Source organism: Dryobates pubescens, chromosome 2 (genome assembly GCF_014839835.1).
Source record: "Dryobates pubescens isolate bDryPub1 chromosome 2, bDryPub1.pri, whole genome shotgun sequence".
NCBI lineage: Eukaryota > Metazoa > Chordata > Aves > Piciformes > Picidae > Dryobates > Dryobates pubescens.
In genome coordinates, this window is record NC_071613.1 from 2,970,404 (window position 1) to 2,997,802 (window position 27,399).

General features: G+C 47.8%; 1 protein-coding gene across 1 annotated transcript in view; it reads right to left on the minus strand.

Annotated features, from left to right (window-relative positions):
• Nucleotides 1–27,399, minus strand: part of LPGAT1 (lysophosphatidylglycerol acyltransferase 1) — a 111,639-nt gene that overhangs the window by 44,277 nt on the left and 39,963 nt on the right. Inside the window, exons 5-6 of the mRNA XM_054169291.1 lie at nt 16,652–16,747; nt 7,754–8,027 (exon numbers count right to left, since the gene is read on the minus strand). Coding sequence (XP_054025266.1) covers nt 7,754–8,027; nt 16,652–16,747 — 370 coding nt within the window. The remainder of the gene's footprint in view (nt 1–7,753; nt 8,028–16,651; nt 16,748–27,399) is intronic.

Sequence of the window (27,399 nt, forward strand, 5' to 3'; positions counted from 1 at the left end):
GCTAACAACTCCCTCTGGGAAGAACTTTCTCCTGACTTCCCCTGGCGCAGCTTGAGACTGTGTCCTCTTGTTCTGGTGCTGGTTGCCTGAGAGAAGAGACCAACTCCCTCCTGGCTACAACCTCCCTTCAGGTAGTTGTAGAGATCAAGGAGGTCTCCCCTGAGCCTCCTCTTCTCCAGGCTAAACAACCCCAGCTCCCTCAGCCCCTCCCCGTAGTAAGCTCTGGAACATGTCTCTTCAGTGAGCAATTGCTCCCAACCCCTTTGAATTGCCAGCTCTTTAACACTTAGAACACTTTGCAAGCTTTTATACCTACAGAAGACTGATTCTTAGCATGTGGTGGGTTTTAGGCTGTGCCTTTAAAATTTAGTTGCAGGTTTTGAGCAGAAAAGGGGAAAAATATCAATAAATGACTATTGGGTGTGAAAAGGAAAACAGAAGATTATTCTAAACAAATTCCTTGGGTAAATACCTGGAATAAGAGGAGCTGTGCCACAACAATTCTTCCCCTTTTTTCCCTATTCCATTCTGATCTCTGGCTGTTTTGCTTCACTCAGGAGAGATAACCTGCTTGTTGGCTGGCTTTGCCTAAGTCTAACTTCTCTGCTCCTTTCTCTTGCCCCTTTTGTACAGGGGGGTAAGGGGCAAGCAGGGAGGAAGAAACTAGTAGCTTCCCCTGGTCCTTGGCCGGGGAGGGTCCTTGTGCTGTTTATAACTGTAAATATCTGTGTAATACTGTAACTCCTGTCTATTTTGTACACATTCATTGCATTGCACTGTAGAGTGTAGGTTTTGCTTGTAAATACAGCTGCATTTGCTTCTAACTGAGTTGGTCTGGCAAAGTTAACGTTGGGGAGGGGGGAAACTTCCCCCCCACCACATAGCTGAAGAAACACTGTACTCCCAGCTGGGTCAGAGACTAAGCATTCTGTTAAAACATTCAGCAAATGAGCAAAACCCAACCCTAAAACAACCCCCTCCACACACACATTAGTACCTGCAGGGTTAAGGGGATGATGGTTATGCATCAAGTGCTTTTATGCTGCCCCTACTTCTCTTCTGCTCTAAAACCTTCTCCTGGAAGGCAGGTGCTGGCAGCAGTGCTCTATTTCGGGGTGCACAGCACATCTGCCTAGAGGGACACTTTCATCAGACACCAGAATCAATTTATACCCTCTTTCCAGGCACAGACACCACTTAACTACATTGTCTGTACTTTCTAGACACCACTTAAGTACATTGTCTGTACTTTCCAGCTTCACAGTCACTTGAGCCATCAACTGAGAGTAGTGCCTCTCCTGTGTGTTTCTCCATCCTTCTATATTTAGGAATATTTGCCATGTTTCATTAAAGCTGAAGGATAGGATAGGATAGGATAGGATAGGATAGGATAGGATAGGATAGGATAGGATAGGATAGGATAGGAAAGGATAGGATAGGATAGGAAAGGATAGGATAGGATAGGAAAGGATAGGATAGGAAAGGATAGGATAGGAAAGGATAGGATAGGAAAGGATAGGATAGGAAAGGATAGGATAGGAAAGGATAGGATAGGAAAGGATAGGATAGGAAAGGATAGGATAGGAAAGGATAGGAAAGGATAGACCAGGTTGAAAGAGACCTTTGAGATCATCAAGTTCCACCCATCATCCAACACCATCTAACCAACTAAACAATTGTTTAATCAAGTCTAACCAACTGAACAGGTGTTTGAAAACCCAGGAAGAGCAACAACTGTTTTAATGATTTCATTCAGTATTTGCCAGCAAGAAATGAAATCTCACCCTGATGTTTGTGACTTCAAATATGAAAGGCAGCCTGGAAACCTGTTAGAAGGAAGCTAAGAAAACAGGAGCTTCTTGTCTTTGGAAAGCAACTGATAAAGCACTGATCAGTTTGACTATTGATATTGATTATCTAGCTCAGGGACAGCTGTTCCTCCCCTCACTTTACAGAGGAAGAATCAGGTAACAAAATGTGAGACATTCATAATTAAAATGACAAAGGGATTGGCTATTAAGAATATAATAATGAAGACTAATGACATTTTGGGCAGGCCTCTGACCTTTGCACTTCACTGCATAAGCAGATCTCTACCCAAGCAACGACAGCAATCAGATTAGAGACCTTATCAAAGCAGGACAGGTGATGTAGAATCCAAACACTGTTGCACAATTCTTGAACTATTATTTGAAGGCTGTAACCTCAGTGACAGTCAACACACAAAAGCAAGCTGGGGAGAGAGATGGGTAACATGATGAAACCACTGTATGCAACCTGGTTTGTACCAAACGAGGGAGCAGTTTAGCATATAAAGAACAAAACACCTTTTGCTTTTGTCATGTTTCCTTCTTTCACCCAGTACTATACAGCACACCAGCTGAGAAGGTGGAATGGTGTAAGAACTGAAAGGACAACTTTAACTTGGCCCATACTAGTGAAACAACAGTACTAAAGAACACTGCAACTGTGCATCATGACCCAGTGTTAACTGCCCAGGAAACTCAACAAGAAAGGACATAGTTTTTGATAAGGAGTTACTCCATCTATAAGCCAATTAAACTAAAACTGGATTGAGGAGGGAAGTGAACTCCCATCATTACCAGTAAAGCTCGTCAGCAACAAAAAGATTGGAAGAATGATAAGTTATGGAGAAGGCGGCTTTTTATGGTGAGGTCAATTACTTGGTAACCCGAGCCACCAGGAACTATTTAAATAAGAAAACAGGGGGGAGAAGGGGGGAGAAGGGGGGAGAAGGGGGGAATTAACCAGGTTGGAAAAGACCTTTGAGATCATCAAGTCCAACCTATCACCCAGCACCATCTAATCAACTAAACCATGGCACCAAGTGCCTCAGCCAGTCTCTTCTTAAACACCTCCAGGGATGGTGACTCCACCACCTCCCTGGGCAGCCCATTCCAAGAAGTAGTGCACAGGCAAACTGTGACTCACGAAGCTCAAGTGTGATGCTAATGAAAAATAAGCCACTTCCCAAACAAAGGAGCGCAGCAATAACGTGCAAAGAGTTTGCACACAATCTCTGTGTAAGACAGTGGCAAAGCCCTATAGGTGCTACATCTGGTTCTCGCACCCACAAGCCAGCAATGGTAACCCAAAGACACAAGACAGCTGGATTTCACTGAGCCACTTTTTTCATGCTAAAAAAAGGAAAAGATAAAAGAGAGAAAGAAATACAGATGATCACTAACTGGTTCAGCTTCTAACTTTATAATATAACCCAGAGTGCAGTGAAATCATTTGGAAGGCAGACAGTTAAAGGAAGACATAGAGGAAGAATTAACCTTTTGTACTTCTCTGAAAGGAAAGTTTTACCATGCTATAAACATTATAGTGAGCTTAAGAGTATCTCAGCTTGAAGTACCTCATCTTCCTATCTATGAAATACCAGGCTCCCCTGGCACAGGAAAAATTTGCTTCTCTCTTTCATGCCTTTTATTACATTTTCCTGTCCATGAATATAAAAGAATGATAGCTAAACCCAAACATTTCTTTCCCATTCTTGCCTACTAATGTTTCCTTCTGTACTTTGAGTAGGATGGACAGGGTGTGGTTCCACTGTACTCTGAGACAACTCCTGTACCTCAGTTCACAGTTAGGTCAACTACTATCAAATGCTCATTTCCCCAGAGTCTGAATCAAGCCGCTAAAAACTAACCAACCCACCCACCCACCCTCACCCCACCTAAACCAAAAAACCCCAACCAACAACAGCAAACCAACCAAAGACACAACAACAACAAAAATAACCAACCCCCAAATCCACAGCAAGCTAAGCTGACAGCAAGCCATGTATGCAAAGATGTTAAAGACCCAGCACTGATCCTTGGGGCACACCACTAGTGCCTGGCTGCCAGCTGGCTGTGGCACCATTCACCACCACTCTCTGGGCTCAGACTCCAGCCAGTTCCTAACCCAGCTCAGAGTGCTGCTGGCCAAGCCAGGGACTGACAGCTTGGCCAGGAGTTTGCTGTGGGGGATGGTGTCAAAGGCCTTGCTGAAGTCCAGGCAGACTACATCCACAGCCTGCCCCACATCCAGCAGGCAGTCACCTGGGCATAGAAGGAGATCAGGTTGGTGAGGCAGGACCTGCCCTTCCTAAATCCATGCTGGCTGGGCCTGATCCCTTGGCCATCCTGTAAGTGCTGTGTGATTGCACTCAAGATGCCCTGTTCCATGATCTTGCCTGGCACTGAGGTCAGGCTGACAGGCCTGGAATTCCCTGGCTCATCCAACCGGCCCTTCTTGTGGATGGGCACCACGTTGGCAGCTTCCAGTCCTCTGGGATCTGTTCTGTGAGCCAGGACTGCTGAAAAATGGAGAGTGGCTTGGCCAACTCATCTGCCAGCTCTCTCAGCACCCTAGGATGGATCCCATCCAGTCCCATGGACTTGTGGCGATCCAAGCGGCTGAGGAGAGCTCCAACTACCCTGCTCCTGGAACACAGGGAAACTATGCAGCTCCCTGGCTCCAGCTGCCAGCTCTGCAGGCCTAAAACTCAGTATTTAACAAGTGCTTCTGGTCCCCTTCCAGAAGTAGAAGGCCTGCAATTCACATTTGGGGAACTTCTTACTTTTCATAACTTTTTTCCCACAGAGACAAGAATAAATAGAACAGGAAGAGGCCAAACTTTTTCTCCTTCGAAAAATAACTTTGAACAAGGACTAGAGTATTCTGTTTCTCTTTCATACCTAAAATACTCTAAGACAAGGAGGGCTCTTTTGCAGCCTTGCTTTTCTGAATGCATTCTGAAAGAAAAGAATTCTAGTGTGCTCCACAGCTTGATTTTTCACTTCATTTAAAATCTTCCCCCCCCCCCACTCTCCTGAAAGAATATCATTTCCCTTCATTTCCTTAGGATGACAAGATTAACTTCAGCACTAAAAATCTGGGAGCAATTTCTGTGTGAGGTTTCCTGCTAACCCTGGAATTTCACCTTTGGCACTGAACAAACCCCAAGTCACCTGCGTGTGTTGCTCCACAAGGATTGCTTTTTGCCTATTTTTTGTATGATACTTTGGCTATGGAAACACCAGCACTGCCCATCAGTACAAAATCACCATTAACCCCTAACACATTGTCTCTACAATAAGTAATAGAAATGTTTAGAATAAACCAGGTTGGAAGAGACATTCAAGACCATCAAGTCCAATCTATCATCCAACACCACCTAATCAACTAAACCATGCAGCCAAGCATCCTAACAAGTCTCCTCCTGAACACCTCCAGGGATGGTGACTCCACCACCTCCTTGGGCAGCCCATTCCAATGGGCAATCACTCTCTCTGTGTAGAACTTCTTTCTAAGCTCCAGCCTAAACCTCCCCTGGCACAGCTTGAGACTGTGTCCTCTTGTTCTGGTGCTGGTTTTAAATAAGAAAACATGAGCAGAGGGGAGGAGGAGGGAGAAGAGGAGGAGGGAGAAGAGGAGGAGGGAGAAGAGGAGGAGGGAGAAGAGGAGGAGGGAGAAGAGGAGGAGGGAGAAGAGGAGGAGGGAGAAGAGGAGGAGGGAGAAGAGGAGGAGGGAGAAGAGGAGGAGGGAGAAGAGGAGGAGGGAGAAGAGGAGGAGGGAGAAGAGGAGGAGGGAGAAGAGGAGGAGGGAGAAGAGGAGGAGGGAGAAGAGGAGGAGGGAGAAGAGGAGGAGGGAGAAGAGGAGGAGGGAGAAGAGGAGGAGGGAGAAGAGGAGGAGGGAGCAGGGGAGGAGGGAGCAGGGGAGGAGGGACACGATGAGGAGGGAGCAGGGGAGGAGGGACACGATGAGGAGGGAGCAGGGGAGGAGGGACACGATGAGGAGGGAGCAGGGGAGGAGGGAGAAGGGGAGGAGGGGGGAGGAGGGGGGAGGAGGGGGGAGGAGGGGGGAGGAGGGGGGAGGAGGGGGGAGGAGGGGGGAGGAGGGGGGAGGAGGGGGGAGGAGGGGGGAGGAGGGGGGAGGAGGGGGGAGGAGGGGGGAGGAGGGGGGAGGAGGGGGGAGGAGGGGGGAGGAGGGGGGAGGAGGGGGGAGGAGGGGGGAGGAGGGGGGAGGAGGGGGAGGAGGGGGGAGGAGGGGGAGGAGGGGGGAGGAGGGGGGAGGAGGGGGGAGGAGGGGGGAGGAGGGGGGAGGAGGGGGGAGGAGGGGGGAGAAGGAGGGAGAAGGAGGAGGAGGGAGAAGGAGGAGGAGGGAGAAGAAGGAGGGAGAAGGAGGGAGAAGGAGGAGGAGGAGGGAGAAGGAGGAGGAGGGAGAAGGAGGAGGAGGGAGAAGGAGGGAGAAGGAGGGAGAAGGAGGGAGAAGGAGGGAGAAGGAGGGAGAAGGTTAAGTAAGATCTAACCTAACTCTCTGATCATGCCAAGAGGTTCATTAAAAAAACTGAGAAACTAAAAGCATTAAGTCCCACAACTGCAGGTATGAATTATATCCCTACCATATTCCCCCTTACAGCCCAGACATCTGAGAACAACAATGCTGCAAGAATATTCTTATTGCCTTGTAACTGTTCTAACGTAAGTCAGCCAAAATGACCTTTCAAATTTAGTCATCAGTGACTCCCAACAAAAAGGGGAAAGTCATCACAAAGAGAAACGGAGACATTGAACTCAGTGGAAAATAGTTCAAGAGAAGGAATCCAACAGGATGGCATTCAACAAATCCAAGTGCCAGGAGCTGCACATTGGCCACAGCAACCCCATGCAGAGCTACAGGCTGGGGTCAGAGTGGCTGGAGAACAGCCAGGCAGAAAGGGACCTGGGGGTGCTGATTGACAGCTGCCTAAACATGAGCCAGCAGTGTGCCCAGGTGGCCAAGAAGGCCAATGGTATCCTGGCCTGTATTAGGAATAGTGTGGCCAGCAGGAGCAGGGAGGTCATTCTGCCCTGTACTCAGCACTGGTTAGGCCACACCTTGAGTCCTGTGTCCAGTTCTGGGCTCCACAGTTTAAGAAGGACATTGAGACACTTGAATGTGTCCAGAGAAGGGCAACAAGGCTGGGGAGAGGCCTTGACCACAGCCCTGTGAGGAGAAGCTGAGGGAGCTGGGATTGTTTAGCCTGGAGAGCAGAAGGCTCAGGGGAGACCTACAACTACAACTACCTGAAGTGGGGTTGTTACCAGGAAGGGGTTGGTCTCTTCTCTAGCAACCAGCACCAGAACAAGAGGACACAGTCTCAAGCTGCACCAGGGGAATTTTAGGCTGGAGGTGAGGAGAAAGTTCTTCACAGAGAGAGTTATTGGCCATTGGAATGTGCTGCCCAGGGAGGTGGTGGAGTCACCATCCCTGGAGGTGTTCAAGAGGGGATTGGATGTGGCACTTGGTGCCATGGTCTAGTCATGAGGTCTGTGGGTGACAGGTTGGACTCGATGATCTTTGAGGTCTCTTCCAACCTTGGTGATTCGGTGACACTGTGAATGAAGTGTGCAGTGCTGGATGCAAAGAAACAACATTTTTAAACTAGGAATAAAAATAAGAAGAGGTTGCATATGCCAGAAATACTTTTTCTGTATTTCCATGCTATGGCAAGCCAGTGCAAAACAATTGTGCTGAAACAAGCAGCCCACTGTCTTGCCCACTCAGGCCGCTCATCTCCGCATAAAAAAAGTAAACTTAGTGGAACTAAAAGCAAATATGAAAACGTTTACACAATGCAATGATGCATTAGGGATGTATTTAACATCCAAAGACAGCAGTCCAAGATGAAGTGCTTTGCTTAGCTCAACCCTGAGACATTCAGCTTGCTGGTTATCCGAGAGAGCGAAGCGGTCTTTACCTTGCATCACAGTGTCTCTCCCTGCCGGCGTCCCATTCTCCTGAGGCGCTACAAGCGTCCTCATGATCACTTGTGTCGCCCCGGTTCTCGGCAGGGTGACGTGCTGAAGAAATGGCAAGTTGTTTTTCTTGGCAAATTCCTGGCTTGTTTCTCTCCTTTTCCTCAGAAAGCCTCCCTCTGGAAACAGCACAATCCATTTCCGGTCACGGCTCCGGTAGTATTTCTCTAGATGCTCCTTCAGCAAGACGAGCTGCTGCTCACGGTGTGCTTTTCCCTACAAGGAGAAAACACAGCCTGAATAAATGCTCAGGAGAGATAACATTAAGACAATTATTACATTTCTATGATTGTTTATCCTCTCTTTTCAAGCATCCAAACAATCCTCTGTGCCAACGAAACACAATGTTCCCCAACTACCTGAGTTAATGCCTCTGAAATGAAAGCCCTTGAAACTGAGGAGGAAGCTCCCAGTTTCATGATTAGTCTGCCAGAGCAGAACGGTGGTGCACAGTGACATGATATATAGTGTATATGATATATAGTGACATGATATATAGTGCAGTGCTACAGGCTGGGGTCAGAGCGGCTGAGAGCAGCCAGGCAGAGAGGGACCTAGGGGTACTGGTTGATGGTAGGCTGAACATGAGCCTGCAGTGTGCCCAGGCAGCCAAGAGGGCCAATGGCATCCTGGCCTGCATCAGGAACAGTGTGGCCAGCATGAGCAGGGAGGTCATTCTGCCCCTGTACACTGCACTGGTTAGGCCGCACCTTGAGCCTGTGTCCAGTTCTGGGCCCCTCAGTTTAGGAAGTAAGTTGAGTTGCTGGAGTGTGTCCAGAGAAGGGCAACAAAGTTGGTGAGGGGTTTGGAACACAGCCCTGTGAGGAGAGACTGAGGGAGCTGGGGTTGCTTAGCCTGGAGAAGAGGAGGCTCAGGGGAGACCTTATTGCTCTCTACAACTCCCTGAAGGGAGGTTGTATCCAGGAGGGGGTTGGTCTCTTCTCCCAGGCAACCAGCACCAGAACAAGAGGACACAGTCTCAAGCTGTGCCAGGGGAAGTTTAGGCTCAAGGTGAGGAGAAAGTTCTTCCCAGAGAGAGTTGTTGGCCATTGGAATGTGCTGCCCAGGGAGGTGGTGGAGTCACCATCCCTGGAGGTGTTCAAGAGGGGATTGGATGTGGCACTTGGTGCCATGGTTTAGTTAGTCATGAGGTGTTGGGTGACAGGTTGGACTTGATGATCTCTGAGGTCTTTTCCAACCTTATTGATTCTGTCATTCTTTGTTACTGAGGATCACTTCTATCTTAATACACTTCCAGCATTAATAGACAGAGAGCATTAATAACAGTACTGAATGGATATTGCCATGTGTGACTTAAGAGATCAGGCAAATACTTTGAAATTAGAGCTGGAGCAGTGTTCCCTCAACATTGTTTTTCCATCTAGTTGCTACTTAAGTGTGTCCTGTGCCAAAGTGAAAAAGAGAAGCCAGTGAGGAAAACAAGCAGTTTCAATTTGCAAGGGAGTTTTGTCCAGCATAGGCTGAGTAGGGAGGTGAAACAAGGCAGCTTTTTTATGAAGAGAAGTTATTTCTTCATTAGCAAGTCTCACAGACCTTGAGGTGGGGAAAAACTCTTTGGCCTCTCAAATCAACCAAGTTCAGTGTTTCAGAGTGACTACATTAAAGACTGACACATCCAAATGCACCTACTGGACCTGATTAGACAGCTAAGGGAGGAACTTCTCAGGGTGTCAGGTAGTGGCAGGCCTGGGGGGAATGGAAAAAAATAGAAATGGGAGGAGGTTGTAGCCAGGTGGGGGTTGGTCTCTTCTCCCAGGCAAGCAGCACCAGAACAAGAGGACACAGTCTCAAGCTGTGCCAGGGGAGGTTTAGGCTGGAGGTTAGGAGGAAGTTCTACACAGAGAGAGTGATTGCCTATTGGAATGTGCTGCCCAGGGAGGTGGTGGAGTCACCATCACTGGAGGTGTTCAGGAGGAGACTGGATAGGGTGCTTGGTGCCGTGGGTTAGTTGATTAGGTGGTGTTGGATGATAGGTTGGACACGATGATCTTGAAGGTCTCTTCCAACCTGGTCTGGTCTGGTCTGGTCTATTGTATTCTATAGTAGTGGCTTAGCAGTAGTGCTGGGATTGTGACCTCTAGGTAAGTGATTGGACATGATGATCTCTCTTCCAACCTCAACAGATCTATGATCCAGAGTTCCATGAGAATTTGATTTAACAGGAGGATGTATTAACAGCATTCCCCCTAGTTGTTACTGTGTCCCAGGTTGAATTTGCTAAGCCAAATTCAGACAAAGACAATCTCCAGGTGAAGCTATGATTTGGAGGTGCATGTATCATCAGTAATTTCTCCAAGCCAAACAGTATCTTTGCTTGCCTATCTTCTGCACACCTCTCCCTGTGTCCTGTATTAGAATAGCAGAGGTACCACAAGACACAGCTGGACCTCAAGATGAGGCCTGAATTCAGTAACCACAGCAGAACTGCAAACTTCTTCCAAACCTGTGCTGCTTGGATGCTTAGTCTCAAACGAAAGCAGTACTCTGATGGAAACACTGTTTGAGAGGAGGGACAAATATGCACAAAAAAAAACCCCACCCCCCCCCCCAAAAAAAAAACCCAACCCCACAGCAAAACCAAACAGAACCCCTTCCAAACAAACAGAGTACTGGGCCCTGGTGTTGGCAGGTTTTATTTCCTTTAGGAGAAACTGTTGAGTAGAGTGGAATAGAATGGAATAAACCAGGCTGGAAGAGACCTTCAAGATCATCAAGTCCAACCTATCATCCAACACCATCTAATCAACTCAACCATGGCACCAAGCACCCTATCAAGTCTCCTCCTGAACACCTCCAGTGACAGCGACTCCACCACCTCCTTGGGCAGCCCATTCCAATGGGCAATCACTCTCTCTGTGTAGAACTTCCTCCTAACCTCCAGCCTAAACCTCCCCTGGCACAGCTTGAGACTGTGTCCTCTTGTTCTGGTGCTGCTTGCCTGGGAGAAGAGACCAACCTCTGCCTGTCTACAACCTCCCTTCAGGTAGTTGTAGACAGCAAGAAGGTCTCCCCTGAGCCTCCTCTTCTCCAGGCTAAGCAACCCCAGCTCCCTCAGCCTCTCCTCACAGGGCTGTGTTCCAAACCCCTCCCCAACTTTGTTGCCCTTCTCTGGACAGGCTCCAGCAAGTCAACCTCCTTCCTAAACTGAGGGGCCCAGAACTGGACACAGTACTCGAGGTGCAGCCTAACCAGTGCAGTGTACAGGGGCAGAATGGCCTCCCTGCTCCTGCTGGCCATCTTGCTCCTGATGCAGGCCAAGATGCCATTGGCCCTCCTGGCTGCCTGGGCACACTACAAGCTCATGTTCAGTCTACTATCAACCAGCATCCCCAGGTCCCTTTCTGCCTGGCTGCTCTCCAGCCACTCTGCCCCCAGCCTGTAGCACTGCATGGGGTTGTTGTGGCCAATGTGCAGAAGTAGGAAGTGATGTTCAGAAGTAGGAAGTGATTCTACTTGTGTGAACTTACAGAAAGCCTGCAACAATAAAAATGTGATACCCTGGCCAACGAGCTTCTAGGTTAATAATAATCTGCATATAGGATATAGAGAAGTGATAATTAAACCTGAAGGACCAATGTGAAGAGAAGAAAAAAACCAACAAAACCCAAGCCAATCTGCATTCAGAATTCATGTCAGAATAGAATAGACTATGCTGGAAAAGACACCCAGGCTCTTCTTAAACATCTCCAGTGATGGTGACTCCACCACCTCCCTGGGCAGCACATTCCAATGGCCAATCTCCCTCTAGGAAGAACTTTCTCCTCACCTCCAGCCTAAACCTCCCCTGGCACAGCTTGAGACTGTGTCCTCTTGTTCTGGTGCTGGTTGCCTGGGAGAAGAGATCAACCCCCACCTGGCTACAACCTCCCTTCAAGTAGTTGTAGACAGCAAGAAGGTCTCCCCTGAGCCTCTTCTTCTCCAGGCTAAGCAACCCCAGCTCCCTCAGCCTCTCCTTATAGGGAGATCATTATGTACCATTACTTTAACATTCATTTCATTAGCACAACTTTCCCACTTCAGACAGTAAGATTTGTCCTTAATTACTGTAGAAATATCTTCAATAACCTTTTCTCTTTCCACTTTCACACGCAGCAAGAGCAAGCTGCACAAATTTCCACAGGAATTTAGACCAATTGCCATTTCTGAGTGCTCCAAAGTGGCTTGACTTTGCCAAATCACTCAGAGCAGAGTCCAAAATTCAAGCTCCCTGCAGCAGAGGTCATTTTACTTCTTTGAAATGTCAACAAAACTGTCACAAACCTTCCACCCTTTGCTGAGTGGCTTTTGGTTTGGTTCTGGGGGTTTTGTTATGGTGTGGAAGATGAAGAAGTGGGGTAGAGGGAAAGAGAGCAAAAAGCAATATTCTCCTGCAGACAAGTTCTGTGCAAGTGTTACATCCTAAGATTTTGAAATCTGATTATTATAATTACTTCCAATTTACCTCACTAAAGGAAAAAAAGTCTGCTGCTTGTATCAGTGCAATTAAAGAGCAGTATAAGAGCTCCTCAGTTGTAACAGTCCTTTCCCACCAGATCACAGGACTCCAGGATAGGACAGGAGTTAATATGAACCCAGAAGTGAACAATATGAAGTTTTCACACATCAGACATGACAATGCTCTAAAAACCTAACCAAACCTAACACACACAACTGGTGGATAAACTGATGCTTAGCAAACATTGTGATAGCAAATATTAGCTGCTGTGATACAGAAAGAGCTACTGGACTAACAGGAAAGAGAGGAGTGTTCAGAGGTATCATAGTATCAGTCAGGGTTGGAAGGGACCACAAGGATCATCCAGTTCCAACCCCCCTGCCATGGGCAGGGACACCCCACACTACATCAGGCTGGCCAGAGCCTCATCCAGCCTGGGCTTAAACACCTCCAGGGATGGGGCCTCAACCACCTCCCTGGGCAACCCATTCCAGGGCTTCACCACTCTCATGGGGAAGAACTTCCTCCTCACCTCCAGCCTGAATCTCCCCACCTCCAGCTTCATCCCATTCCCCCTAGTCCTATCACTACCTGACAGCCTAAAAAGCCTTCTTGTAGGCCCCCTTCAGATACTGGAAGGCCAAAAGAAGGTCACCTCGGAGCCTTCTCTTCTCCAGACTGAACAGCCCCAACTCCTTCAGTCTGTCCTCACAGGAGAGGTGCTCCAGCCCTCTGCTCATCCTCCTGGCCCTTCTCTGGACACCTTCCAGCACCTCCAGATCCCTCTTGTAATAGGGGCTCCAGACCTGGAGGCAGTACTCCAGGTGGGGTCTCAGCAGAGCTGAGCAGAGAGGGACAATCCCCTCCCTTGCCCTGCTGGCCACACTTCTCTTGATGCAGCCCAGGATCTGATTTCCGTGCTGCAAGTGCACACTGAGAGCTCCTGTTGAGCTTCTCGTCCCCCAGCACCCCCAAGTCTCTCTCCTCAGGGCTGCTTTCCAGACAGTCCCTGCCCAGCCTGGATTTGTGCCTGGGATTGCCTCGACCCAGCTGCAGGACCCTGCCCTTGGTCTTGTTGAACCTCATGAGGTTGGCTTGTGCCCACCTCTCCAGCCTGTCCAGGTCCCTCTGGCTGGCATCCCTTCCCTCCAGCTGTCTGCTGCACCACACAGCTTGGTGCCATCAGCAAACTTGCTGAGGGTGCACTCAGTGCCACTGTCCATGGCGCTCACAAAGATGTTGAACAAGCCTGGTCCCAGGAGTGATCCCTGAGGGACTCCACTTGTCCCTGGCCTCCACTGGGACATGGACCCATTGACAGCCACTCCTGACGAACATAATACTGAAGAGTGCTGGGAGATAAGATGCCATTAACACTGTCCAGATAGAAGAGAAAGGAAGCCATACAGTAGCAGAGGCAGCTCCTTAATATAACCAGTTCTTAAGCCCATGGCTAGTTATCACCATCACAGGGAACAGGCTCAGCCTTCTTTAGAGGAAAGAAAACAAGTAGCAGCAGCCTGCTGTCAAAACTACAGCAAGGCAAGTTATTGACAGTCTTGATTTCCAGGAAGTTTTCCCCTGGAGAAAACACTGATCAACTTCCAGTAAATCTCTGAAGCATTCCTAAAGTTGCCATCTGTGCTGCTCATGAAAATAAGGCTAATGTAAAGTTTTAATAACTAAAATAGAGGACACAGTCTCAAGTTGTGCCAGGGGAAGCTGAGGCTGGAGGTGAGGAGAAAGTTCCTCCCAGACAGAGTTGTTAGCTGTTAGAATGTGCTGCCCAGGGAGGTGGTGGAGTCACTACCCCTGGAGGTGTTCAAGAGGGGATTGGATGTGGCACTTGGTGCCATGGTTTAGTGGTCATGAGGTGTTGGGTGACAGGTAGGACTTGATGATCTCTGAGGTCTCTTCCAACCTTATTGATTCTCTGATTCTATTTTACAGGGTAAAAAGCCCAACAACTATTAGGTCATTCAAATACTACTAGGTCCTTTCTGTAGATCACCACAGGATCATTACTCACTCCCCTTAAGCATTTTTGCTACAGCTAATTAACAGTCATGGAACAGATTCTTTTTAATTAGCTTGTATGTAGACTCAAGATAGTGATTTCATTTATGATGCTGGCTGTCTCAGGCACTGCAGCAAAATGAGGAAAAGCCTTAGGTTTGCTTTTACAACTGAAATGGCAATGCCACATTCAGAAATCACAGTGAGCAAGCTGACAGCCAAGTGCACCTCCAAATGTCTACCTTGTGCATTTTAAGTACTGAAGTAGAAATGTTTTACTAAGTGTCAAACTCCCTGCCTTTCCATAGTCTCACAGTACACAGCTGGATATCTCTAAAGGTCTTTATTATCTAATTCTGCCTGAAGTTTTCCAGCCCTGCCTCTAGTCATGGTGAGAAATCTCACTATAGCTGTGTACAGCTGTGATTAAGTGTTTATTTCGTTCTGAGTAATTAGTTACTCCTCCTCTGCCCACACATTGCAAGTCCAGGCAAACAAAAACAAGGAAAGGGAAGAAACCTATGTGCTGGATGTTGCAGTTCATTTAACTGGCAGCAGGTTCATACACAGCAAGAGTGATTGGCCACTGAAGCGGGCTGCCCAGGCAGGTGGTGGAGTCACCATCGCTGGAGGTGATGGGGCACTTGGTGCCATGGTTTAGCTGATTAGATCATTGTTGGGTGATAGGTTGGACTTGATGATCTCAAAGGCCTTTTCCAACCTGGTTGGAACTGCTTTGGCTGGAAGAGACCTTTAAGATCTTCAAGTCCAACTCTTAGCCCAGCACTGCCAGGGCACCACCAAGCCATGGCCCTCAGCACCACATCTACAGGGCTCTGAAACTCCTCCAGGGATGGGGACTCCACCACTGCCCTGGGCAGCCTGGGCCAGGCCTTGACAACCCTTTTGGGGAAGAAATTGTTCCTCATGTCCAACCTAAACCTCCTCTGGGGCAACTTGAGGCCTTTCCTCTTGTCCTATTGCTTGCTCCTTGGGAGAAGACACCAACCCTCACCTCACTCCAACCTCCTTTCAGGGAGTAAGGTCTCCACTGAGCCTCCTTTTCTCCAGACTGAACACCCCCAGTCTCCTCAGCTCTCCTCTGCTCCTCCCCAGCCCTGTTCTCCCTTCATCCTCAGCCTTGTTGCCTTTTTCTGGACCTGCTCCAGCACCTGAACATCTTTCTTGGAGAGAAAGGCCCAAAACTGAACCTAGTATTCAAGGTGTGGCCTCATCAGGGCCAAATACAGAAGGATAATCCCTGCCCCAGTCCTGCTGGCCACACCATTGCTAATCCAGGCCAGGATGCTGGTGGCCTTCTTGGCCACCTGGGCACACAGTGGCTCGTCTTCAGCTGCTGCTGCCTAACACCCCCAGGTCCTTTTTTGCTGGGCAGTTTCCAAGCACTCTGCCCCAAGCCTGGAGCATCCATGGGGTTGTTGTGACCTAGGTGTAGGACCCAGCCCTTGGCCTTGTCGAACCTCAGCCCACCACTGGCCTTGGCTTGTTGGTCCATCCAGGTCCCTCTGTAGAGCCTCTACCACCCTGTAGCAGATGAACAGTCTCACTGCATGTGTGGTGTGCAGTGCTGCACTGATGGTAGGAAGAAGGCACCTCAGAAGAGTCACTGCCCTGAGCAGTCCTTTCACACACCAGCTCCCCTCTCTGCAGCAAACTGGATCAGGGCCCTGCTGCTTCCCAAGCAGCAGCCAAGCCTTGGCCATACTATTAATGGTTAATTCATACTATTAATGGTTAATTCTATTCACATCAATTTACTTCTACATTTCTGCTTTAGAGTGCAGTTTAATCAACAGCTAACACACAAAAAAAGCCCTGAAACAAAACAAAAGTGTAAAAAACAATCCAAGCTTTTCACTCCTTAACATCTGCAATGCTGAGCTCAACACCTTCAAGAATCAATTAATTACTATTTATGCAGGTCCTCCACCACCACCTTAAACTAGTTTGCTACACCACCATCAAATGGGATGGTCCTGCCTTTCCTTACCTGGAACTCTGATAGTCAAAAGACCTAGCCAGACTCAGTGCTCAGCTTGAAGGTCAGTCACAAAAGAAGAGAGGCATTAACAATGGGCAGGCAGAAGCAGAGAGAGGAAAAGAGCTGCCTGTGTCCTTTGCTTGCACACCTTGCTCATAAAAGGCTCCTATCTTAATTGGATTCCATGAACATTTGTATCTGGACAAACAATAAAATGAGCTTGGGAAGAAAGCTCTATGCAAACATACACATCGCAGCGCAGTTACTTCATCCTGCAAAGCATCTAGGAGGTACTGAGCAAGTCCCACACCACCACAATGTTCCAGCTATAAGGACAAATCAAAGCACTGTTATGTTTCCACTCACCTGCCTTATGAAGAAGTCTCCATGGATTAGAGACACGATGCCGAAGTTTGTGTACTTAAAAATGTGATCCATCAGCCACATCATCTGACGGACAACCTGAAAAGGGAGGCAAACAAAACCTTTACTAAACAGCAAGGGCAAACAGCTATGTAAATGCTGCTCACATTCTTGTCACCCTCAGAACAGCAACAGAACTAGAAAATAGAAGGAACAAAGCCTTTTGGGTTTGGTTTTTTTGCCCCAAGGTATAACACAGCAGAGGTGCTGCCCTTCTCCTTTAACTCTTAGCCATATGCTAGAGTAACGTGTCCAGAGAAGGGCAATGAGGCTGGGGAGAGGCCTTGAGCACAGCCCTGTGAGGAGAGGCTGAGGGAGCTGGGGTTGTTTAGCCTGCAGAAGAGGAGGCTCAGGGGAGACTTTCTTGCTCTCTACAACTACTGAAGGAAGGCTGTAGACAGGTGGGGGTTGGTCTCTTCTCACCCTTTTCAACACTTTCAGGGATGGTGACTCCACCACCTCCCTGGGCAGCACATTCCAATGGCCAATTACTCTTTCTGGGAAGAATTTTCTCCTCACCTCCAGCCTAAACCTCCCCTGGCACTGTTTCAGACCGGGTCCTCTTGTTCTGGTGCTGGTTGGCTGGGAGAAGAGACCAACCCCCTCCATGCTACTCTCCAAACACCAGAGGTTTGCACAGTAACTGAAATACTTCAATATCTTCATTGATGATCTGGATGAGGGGATTGAGACAATCATCAGCAAATATGCAGATGACACCAAGCTGGGAGTAGATGTTAGTCAGTTAGAGGGCAGAAGGGCTCTGCAGAGGGACCTTGACCGACTGGACAGATGGGCAGAGTCCAACAGGATGGCATTCAACAAATCCAAGTGCCAAGTGCTGCACATTGGCCACAGCAACCCCATACAGAGCTACAGGCTGGGGTCAGAGTGGCTGGAGAGCTCCCAAACAGAGAGGGACCTGGGGGTGCTGATTGACACCCGCCTAAACATGAGCCAGCAGTGTGCCCAGGTGGCCAAGAAGGCCAATGGCATCCTGGCCTGCATCAGGAATAGTGTGGCCAGCAGGAGCAGGGAGGTCATTGTGCCCCTGTACTCTGCACTGCTTAGGCCACACCTTGAGTCCTGTGTCCAGTTCTGGGCCCCTCAGTTTAGGAAGGCCATTGAGACACTTGAACGTGTCCAGAGAAGGGCAACGAGGCTGGGGAGAGGCCTTGAGCACAGCCCTGTGAGGAGAGGCTGAGGGAGCTGGGGTTGCTTAGCCTGGAGAAGAGGAGGCTCAGGGGAGACCTCATTGCTCTCTACAACTACCTGAAGGGAGGTTGTAGCCAGGAAGGGGTCAGTCTCTTCTCTCTAGCAACCAGCACCAGAACAAGAGGACACAGTCTCAAGCTGCACCAGGGGAAGTTTAGGGTGGAGGTGAGGAGAAAGTTCTTCCCAGAGAGAGTTATTCGTCATAATGTGCTGCCCAGGAAGGTGGTGGAGTCACCATCCCTGGAGCTGTTCAAGAGGGGATTGGATGTGACACTTGGTGCCATGGTCTAGTCATGAGGTCTGTGGTGACAGGTTGGACTTGATCTTTGAGGTCTCCTCCAACCTTGGTGATTCTGTGATACTCAGAATCCACATCCATGCCTTCAACGCTGCTTCTAACAAAACAGTCTGATGCAGTGAAAGATGGTGGCTGTTACCTCTTTACTCATCTTGATGAATGTGTGGAATATGTAGAACGAAGCAGATCATATTTCATGCAGGAACTGTGTTTTGCAAAAGCAGCTTGGTAATTTCCAACTGGCATCTCAAATTGCATGCACCAGGAAGCCTTCCTTCTAAAGAAATCTAATTATTTCTTGAAGCGCTCTGATTACCTCTATTATCCCTTCTGACCACAGAAGCTATGAATGGATCCTAGGTTCTGTGTCTATATCCTTAAGCTGTGGCTGAATGCTCAAAGTGAAGTTTTTACACTCTTGCAAGGACATGTTTGCCAAAGAACATTTAAAATAGAATAATAGAATAGAATAGAATAGAATAGAATAGAATAGAATAGAATAGAATAGAATAGAATAGAATAGAATAGAACAGAACAGAACAGAACAGGTTGAAAGAGACCTTCAAGATCATCGTGTCCAACCTATCAGCCAATCCAACCCACCTAAACAACTAAACCATGGCACCAAGCACCCCATCAAGCTTCCTCTTGAACACCTCCAGTGATGGTGACTCCACCACCTCCCCAGGCAGCCCATTCCAATGGGCAATCACTCTCTCTGTGTAGAACTTCTTCCTAACCTCCAGCCTAAACCTCCCCTGGCACGGCCTGAGACTGTGTCCTCTTGTTCTGGTACTGGCTGCCTTAACAAAGTTGGAAAAGACCTCAGAGGTCATCAAGTCCAACCTCTCACCCAACACCATCTAATCAACTAAACCATGGCACCAACTGCCTCATCCAGTCTCTTCTTAAACCCTTCCAGTGATGGTGACTCCACCACCTCCCTGGGCAGCACATTCCAATGGCCAATCTCTCTTTCTGGGAAGAACTTCTTCCTAACATCCATCCTAAACCTCCCCTGGTGCAGCTGGAGACTGTGTCCTCTTGTTCTGGTGCTGGTTGCCTGGGAGAAGACCAACCCCCACCTGGCTACAACCTCCTTTCAGGTAGTTGTAGACAGCAATAAGGTCTGCCCCGAGTCTCCTCTCCTCCAGGCTAAGCAACCCCAGCTCCGTCAGCCTCTCCTCATAAGGCTCTACTGCTGATCTCCCAGCCAATTCTGATTGTCATGTTTCAAAGCTAGCTGTCCTTGCACAAGAGCACATTAAGAATCCCTCAACTTCTGTGGGGTTTTTTTTGTTGTTGTATTTTGGTTTGTTTTATTTTAATACTAGCAAACCTACTATCTTAATATCTTGGATTATGCAAACCCAGCCATTTCTGGACCTTCCAGCATGACTAGAAGTGGAAAAGAAGACCATGTTTAAGAGAAAAGAAGTGCTCTCAAAGATATGAAGGGTTTTGCTTTGGAAACAAACATCCATTTATTCTCTGTGACATGCTAGAATTATCTTCCCTGTCTGCCAGGGATGCTTACTAGCTGCTACACATCCAAGAGGACAAAGCTATATGCTAGTTATTTATGAGTGATAAAAGAACAAATGAGTTATCAGCTATAGCTCCTCACTTAAGACCAATATTGGTGACATGTTTTCTCACACAGCTATCCCCAGGCCTGTGTTAAATAAGATATCTTAAAGCAAAAATTGTTCTCTGCAGAGATTCACATTCTTTCCATTTCAATGAGTTAAAAGGCCTTAGGGAGGGAAAAGAGAAGAAGAAGAAAAAAGAATGGAAAGGTGCACCCTAAGGACAAGAGTTTAAAAAAGCATGACTGAGAAGTCTTATTCCTCTTCAAGGCACAACAATATCCCAAGTTCATGTCTGCACACCAGCCCAAAGATTGACAGACTGGTGTAGGGAACCATGTCCTTTGATAAAATTACCACCAGAATTCCACTGAAAACAATTTAGCCTGCAGCAGTACCTGTATGACTGTGAGCATTCATCTGCTAGAATAGAAGAGAATTAACCAGGTTGGAAAAGACCTTTGAGATCATCAAGTCCAACCTATCACCCAACACCATCTAATCAAATAAACCATGGCACCAAGTGCCTCATCCAGTCTGCTCCAGTGATGGCAACTGGGCAGCACATTCCCATGGCCAATTACTCTTTCTGGGAAGAACATCTTCCTAACAGCCTGAACCTCCCCTGGTGCAGTTTGAGACTGTGTCCTCTTGCTCTGGTGCTGGTTGCCTGGCAGAAGAGACCAAGCCCCACCTGGCTACAACCTCCCTTCAGGGAGTTGTAGAGAGCAAGAAGGTCTCCCCTGAGCCTCCTCTTCTCCAGGCTAAGCAACCCCAGCTCCCTCAGCCTCTCCTCACAGGGCTGTGCTCCAGACCCCTCCCCAGCTTTGTTGCCCTTCTCTGGACACCTTCCAGCAACTCAACATCTTTGCTACTTGGCACTTTGACAATTATTGTTCTATTCTATCAAGCAGAAGTTAACCCTACATAATAGATTTTAATGGAGGAGACAAGGAAACTTAATCTGCTTCCCTGAAAAGAAAAGGTCTTTTGAGGAGTCGTCACTGGTCACTGGATGTTCTGTTGCAATCCTTAAGGAGTAACTCTTGCCCAGCAGTGCTTGTGATTCTCTCCTTCCATATAACTTTTTATTGGGATCATACAATCAATAAGGTTGGAAAAGACCTCTGAGATCATCAAGTCCAACCTGTCACCCAACACCTCATGACTGCTAAACCATGGCACCAAGTGCCACGTCCAATCCCCTCCTGAACCCTTCCAGGGATGGGGACTCCACCACCTCCCTGGGCCACACATTCCAATGGCTAAAAACTCTCTCTGGGAAGAACTTCTTCCTAACATCTAACAACTAGCTAGTTTAGGCTAACATCTAGCCTAAACCTCCCCTGGCACAACTTGAGACTGTGTCCTCTTGTTCTGCTACTGATTGCCTGGGAAAAGAGACCAACCTCCTCCTGGCTACAACCTCCCTTCAGGGAGTTGTAGAGAGCAATGAGGTCTCCCCTGAGCCTCCTCTTCTCCAGGCTAAGCAACCCCAGCTCCCTCAGCCTCTCCTCACAGGGCTGTGCTCGAGGCCTCTCCCCAGCCTCATTATCATTGCTTTCCAGAATCCAAAGTCTGTCTGACCAGGTTTTAGGTGGCACAGGGCTTCTAACTAACACCCCTGAACTTCCTCACTCTCTCTGAGAAGTGAGGTGATTGTGTCAAAGCTCACTGTGACACATGCATACAGCCTGTTTGCTGCAAGGGGGCTACAAAGAGGAACTCTCCAGAGCTCAGCCATTACAAACCTGCCTGTAACCCTAGGTAGTGCTAAGAAATACCAAGAAGCAGCATTTTTGTGTATGAATTAATGAATATATGCACACTCTCATATCCATCAAACAAAAAAGGAGTTCAAAGCATAGGACACAATTATCTTGTTTGCAATTACAAACAACTAGATTAATGGATATTCATTCTGTTCCTCTACCAAGGGCAGAAGAGAAGACACTGCAAGATACTGGTGCTGGCTCTTCCATTTAATATCCCCAGGAACAAAAATGCTTATCAGATGAGTCTCTTATCACTTGCATTTCAAGGAGGGTAAGCAAAGACATTCAGAAGTGCTTTGAGCACACATTCATAGTTGCTTGTGGATTTAAAGAGCTTTTGGATGCTATTTCCAGTCTTTTTTGCTTCATCACTCCCTCAGTTCAGAATGCAGCAAAAGCTTCTATCAATTGTATAAAACACCTAGGTGCCTCCCAGCCATGAGCTCATTTTCATTTCACTCTACATAGGTTTTGGAAGAAAGCAACCTGAACAGATTGACTTTCACCTTTCAGGCACCTCTAACTTACTGAAACCTGGGAATACACATCTGGAGACTCTGCAAGTAGCTACAAGTTCAACTTTTTCTCTTTCCTGCTTTAAACCAGAAAAAAATAGCCACATCTGTAACTTGTGATCTAGTCAGAAGGCACTAATAGCAGCTTTTCAACCTATTTCTCTTACCTCAATATTTAGGAGACCTCAATTAATTTACTAAGCTTGTTTTAACACTTACTTCCACAAACAAATTGAACTACACAGAAAGTGTAATTAGGTCACTTGATTCAGCTGAAATCTTACTCTAAATGGCTTGTCTTATGGCAATGTATATTAGTCATAGAAGCATAGAATCAATAAGGTTGGAAAAGACGTCAGAGATCACCAAGTACAACCTGCACCCAACACCTCATGACTACTAAACCATGGCACCAAGTGCCACATCCAATCCCCTCTTGAACACCTCCAGGGATGGTGACTCCACCACCTCCCTGGGCAGCACATTATGATGAATAACACTCTCTGGGAAGAACTTTCTCCTCACCTCCAGCCTAAACTTCCCCTGGTGCAGCTTGAGACTGTGTCCTCTTGTTCTGGTGCTGGTTAGTTGAGAGAAGAGACCAACCCCCACCTGGCTACAACCACCCTTCAGGTAGTTGTAGAGAGCAATGAGGTCTCCCCTGAGCCTCCTCTTCTCCAGGCTAAGCAACCCCAGCTCCAAACAATATTAATCAAGTCCTACCACTAACATTTTAACTTCAGGTAAATTCCACCTCTCTATTCAGAGATCATGTTTTCCTTATTAACAGGAGTGAAAGAGAAGAAACATCTTTACCCATGCATTTTAGCTCACTACTTAGATGAGATAAAATTTGCTTAGAAGAGATAAGATAGACTAACACATAAGAATTCTAAAATACAAGGAAAAAAAATATACCTTCACAGTTCCTGACACAGCCCTTAGGAAATACTGTCAAGTTGCATGGATGTTTCAGAGTTCTACCTCATTACACAGAAAAACATAGAACTTACAACTCATACAATTCTGATGGCTTCATGATTTTTTTTTAAAGCAGCATTACTGTGCCCAGTTCTGGGCCCCTCAGTTTAGGAAAGATGTTGAGTTGCTGGAAGGTGTCCAGAGAAGGGCAACAAAGCTGGGGAGGGGTCTGGAGCACAGCCCTGTGAGGAGAGGCTGAGGGAGCTGGGGTTGCTTAGCCTGGAGAAGAGGAGGCTCAGGGGAGACCTTATTGCTCTCTACAGCTCCCTGAAGGGAGGCTGTAGCCAGAGGGAGGTTGGTCTCTTCTCCCAGGCAAGCAGCACCAGAACAAGAGGACACAGTCTCAAGCTGTGCCAGGGGAGGTTTAGGCTGGATGTTAGGAAGAAGTTCTACACATAGAGAGATTGGCCTTTGGAATGGGCTACCCAGGGAGGAGGTGGAGTCACTGGAGGTGTTTAAGAAGAGACTGGATGGGCACCATGGTTTAGTTGAGTAGATGGTGTTGGGTGATAAGTTGGATAGATGGGCAGAGTCCAACAGGATGGCATTTAACAAGTCCAAGTGCCAGGTGCTGCACTTTGGCCACGGCAACCCCATGCAGAGCTACAGGCTGGGGTCAGAGTGGCTGGAGAGATCCCAGAGAGGGACATGGGGGGGCTGGTTGACAGCTGTCTAAACATGAGCCAGCAGTGTGCCCAGGTGGCCAGGAGGGCCAATGGCATCCTGGCCTGTATTAGGAATAGTGTGGCCAGCAGGAGCAGGGAGGTCATTGTGCCCCTGTACTCTGCATTGGTTAGGCTGCACCTTGAGTCCTGTGTCCAGTTCTGGGCCCCTCAGTTTAGGAAGGACATTGAGACACTTGAACGTGTCCAGAGAAGGGCAACAAGGCTGGGGAGAGGCCTTGAGCACAGCCCTGTGAGGAGAGGCTGAGGGAGCTGGGGTTGCTTAGCCTGCAGAAGAGAAGGATCAGGGGTGACCTCATTGTCCTCTACAACTACCTGAAAGGTGGTTGTAGACAGGAAGGGGTTGGTCTCTTCTCCCAGGCAACCAGCACCAGAACAAGGGGACACAGTCTCAAGCTGCACCAGGGGAGGTTCAGGCTGGATGTTAGGAAAAAGTTCTTCCCTCGAGGTGAGGAGAAAGTTCTTCACTGAGCGAGTCGTTCGTCATTGGAATGTGCTGCCCAGGGAGGTGGTGGAGTCACCATCCCTGGAGGTGTTCAAGGGGAGATTGGACGTGGCACTTGGTGCCATGGTCTAGTTGTGAGGTCTGTCGAGACAGGTTGGACTTGATGATCCTTGGGGTCTCTTCCAACCTTAGTTATACTGTGATACTGTGACTCAATCTCAAAGGTCTCTTCCAACCTGGTTAATTCAATTCTAGTCTATTAAACAGGAAATGCTCACAGATTACCTCTGGTTTCAGTCAGTATTGACTGGCAAAAGCAAGCAAAAGAAAGTTTGGAGTGGCACTGGAGAAAGGTCTTCCTAGTTCTGCCACTGCACCATCGCTGCTGAGAGGCCACCTTTGGGAAGCTGTTTACTTCTTGTTTTGTCCTTCTGTATGAAATGGGAGTGAGCCTTTCACCCTCACAAAACACTGAGAGCTAAACCTGGTTTTGAGTGGTAAAGTGCTTAGGAATTACTGGAGCTTAAACATCCTAAATGAAATCAAAACCATCCTGGGTTTACTGTCTTGTTACTACCAGAGGGGTATCAAGGTTGTGAAGGATTCCATATTTAAGTTTAAACTGTATTTAAAGGAAAATGCCCAATTTGAACAACTGCCTATTGTATCAGGATTCCTTTTTGGGGTTTTTTTTTATTCCTCCAGTGGTCTCACAGTAACTCAAGGTAAAGACAATTCTCTTCAGAAATATCATAGTATCAGTCAGGGTTGGAAGGGACCACAAGGATCATCTAGTTCCAATCCCCCTGCCATGGGCAGGGACACCCCACACTACATCAGGCTGGCCACAGCCTCATCCAGCCTGGGCTTAAACACCTCCAGGGATGGGGCCTCAACCACCTCCCTGGACAACCCGTTCCAGGGCTTCACCACTCCCATGGTAAAGAACTTCCTCCTCACCTCCAGCCTGAATCTCCCTACCTCCAGCTTCATTCCATTCCCCCTAGTCCTAAATATGAAGAATACTATTTAAAAATGCCTGATTCAGCAAGTTTTGTCAAGGATAAACTGTCATGTTCTCATTATTTTTAGCCACTGGAACTACTCATGCTGTATTTTCAGCATACATTGAAGCTTGTACATCATAACTAGATAAAAATATTAAAGCCATACTGGGGTCTGGGGATGTACATTCCAAGAACAAGGGCTGCAATTATTTCACTGAAAAAATAGTGATTTTAAGGATGTTTTGCCTTTCTGAAAAGCTGCAACCCAAACAGTTTCCCTGGTGGAGATTATTTGACATCCCAGCACCTTCCTCCAGTTTTAAGACCTACATTCACTGAAACTTACTATTGTCTTAACTGAAGCTTTTTAGCTATGGAGTCACACAGGGTAATTATGGCTTAGAGTTATATAAGTACATATGCATCAGTCAGTGAAGCTCTATGATACTTAAAACACCTGAGATAGCAATATCAAGATTATTGAGATATTTGAATGTGTCCAGAGAAGGGCAACGAGGCTGGGGAGAGGTCTTGAGCACAAACCCCCTGGCCAGGGAGAAAGGGACCTGGGGGTGCTGATTGACAGCTGCCTAAACATGAGCCAGCAGTGTGCCCAGGTGGCCAAGAAGGCCAATGGCATCCTGGCCTGTATCAGGAACAGTGTGGCCAGCAGGAGCAGGGAAGTCATTGTGCCCTGTACTCAGCACTGCTTAGGCCACACCTCGAGTCCTGTGTCCAGTTCTGGGACCCTCAATTTAAGAAGGATATTGAGACACTTGAAGGTGTCCAGAGAAGGGCAACAAGGCTGGGGAGAGGCCTTGAGCACAGCCCTGTGAGGAGAGGCTGAGGGAGCTGGGGTTGCTTAGCCTGGAGAAGAGGAGGCCCAGGGGAGACCTTATTGCCCTCTACAACTCCCTGAAGGGAGGCTGTAGCCAGGTGGGGGTTGGTCTCTTCTCCCAGGCAACCAGCACCAGAACAAGAGGACACAGTCTCAAGCTGTGCCAGGGGAAGTTTAAGCTTGAGGTGAGGAGAAAGTTCTTCACAGAGAGAGTTGTTAGCCTTTGGAATGTGCTGCACAGGGAGGTGGTGGAGTCACCATCCCTGGAGGTGTTTAGGAAGAGACTGGATGGGGTGCTTGGTGCCATGGTTTAGTTGATCAGATGGTGCTGGGTGATAGATTGGACTTGGTGATCTCTTTCACAGAGTGCTTCTTTTCACAGAATCACCAAGGTTGGAAGAGACCTCAAAGATCATCAAATCCAACCTGTCTCGAAGGTCTTTTCCAACCTGGTTAATTCTATTCTATTTTACTTTGATTTTGGTTTGAGTGTGGGTTTTCTGGGGGGGGAGGGAGGGTGGTTTCTTGGGTCTTTTTAATCAGCTCTGCTGTCATAGGCAAGATCTGGGGAAATTCCTAAAAAAAAGTGCAACCTCACTGGTAAGAGAGAGAGAGCAAATAAACCATCTCCATTCATGTACACAAAGACAAACTGTCAGTTCCAAGCTGCACAGATGCAACACAAAGCAGTTGTGGTTGTCCTTGATTATTCACATGAAACTCACAAGAAGATGACAACACTGAGACACAGGTGATCCACGCCTTCAGCTTGCCAGGTATGTCTTCCACCCTTGGTAGCCTAACCATACATATCCCCTTCCCTTCTGATTTGCATACAGATGTAACTTCCCCTGTAGACCTCACACTCTCGTTATCAGCACTGCACTCCCTAGACCTGAATTCTATGAACAGCAATGAATAAAACAATTGACTGAAGTTGTGCTTCTGCCCAAGAAATGCTTAAGAGTTTGTGCAATTAAGAGTTCAAGCAATTCTGCCCTTGGCTAGCTCGTTGAGCGTGGACGTGCCCTCAGAGGGAAGTCACGTTCAGCCTTTGAGCTCTTGCCAAAATCCCACACACGACTTGCTTCTGTCTTTGAGAAGAATTCCATGCTGGAGCAAAGCTGTAACCCAGAAACTAGGCCTGTGCTGGTTTGAGCAAAGCTGGCATGGGTTGCATAAGGGCAGAAGGTGAGAGGAAAAAGTCAAGTACATGATTATCTGCAACATTTGTTTCCATCTGTGCTGGCCTACAGTGGATGCTCCCTGACGCAGCTTGTATTTGACCTTCTTCAAAGGCAACTGTTCTGGTGTAAAACCTGCTCCAGGCTACTGGCTGTCACAT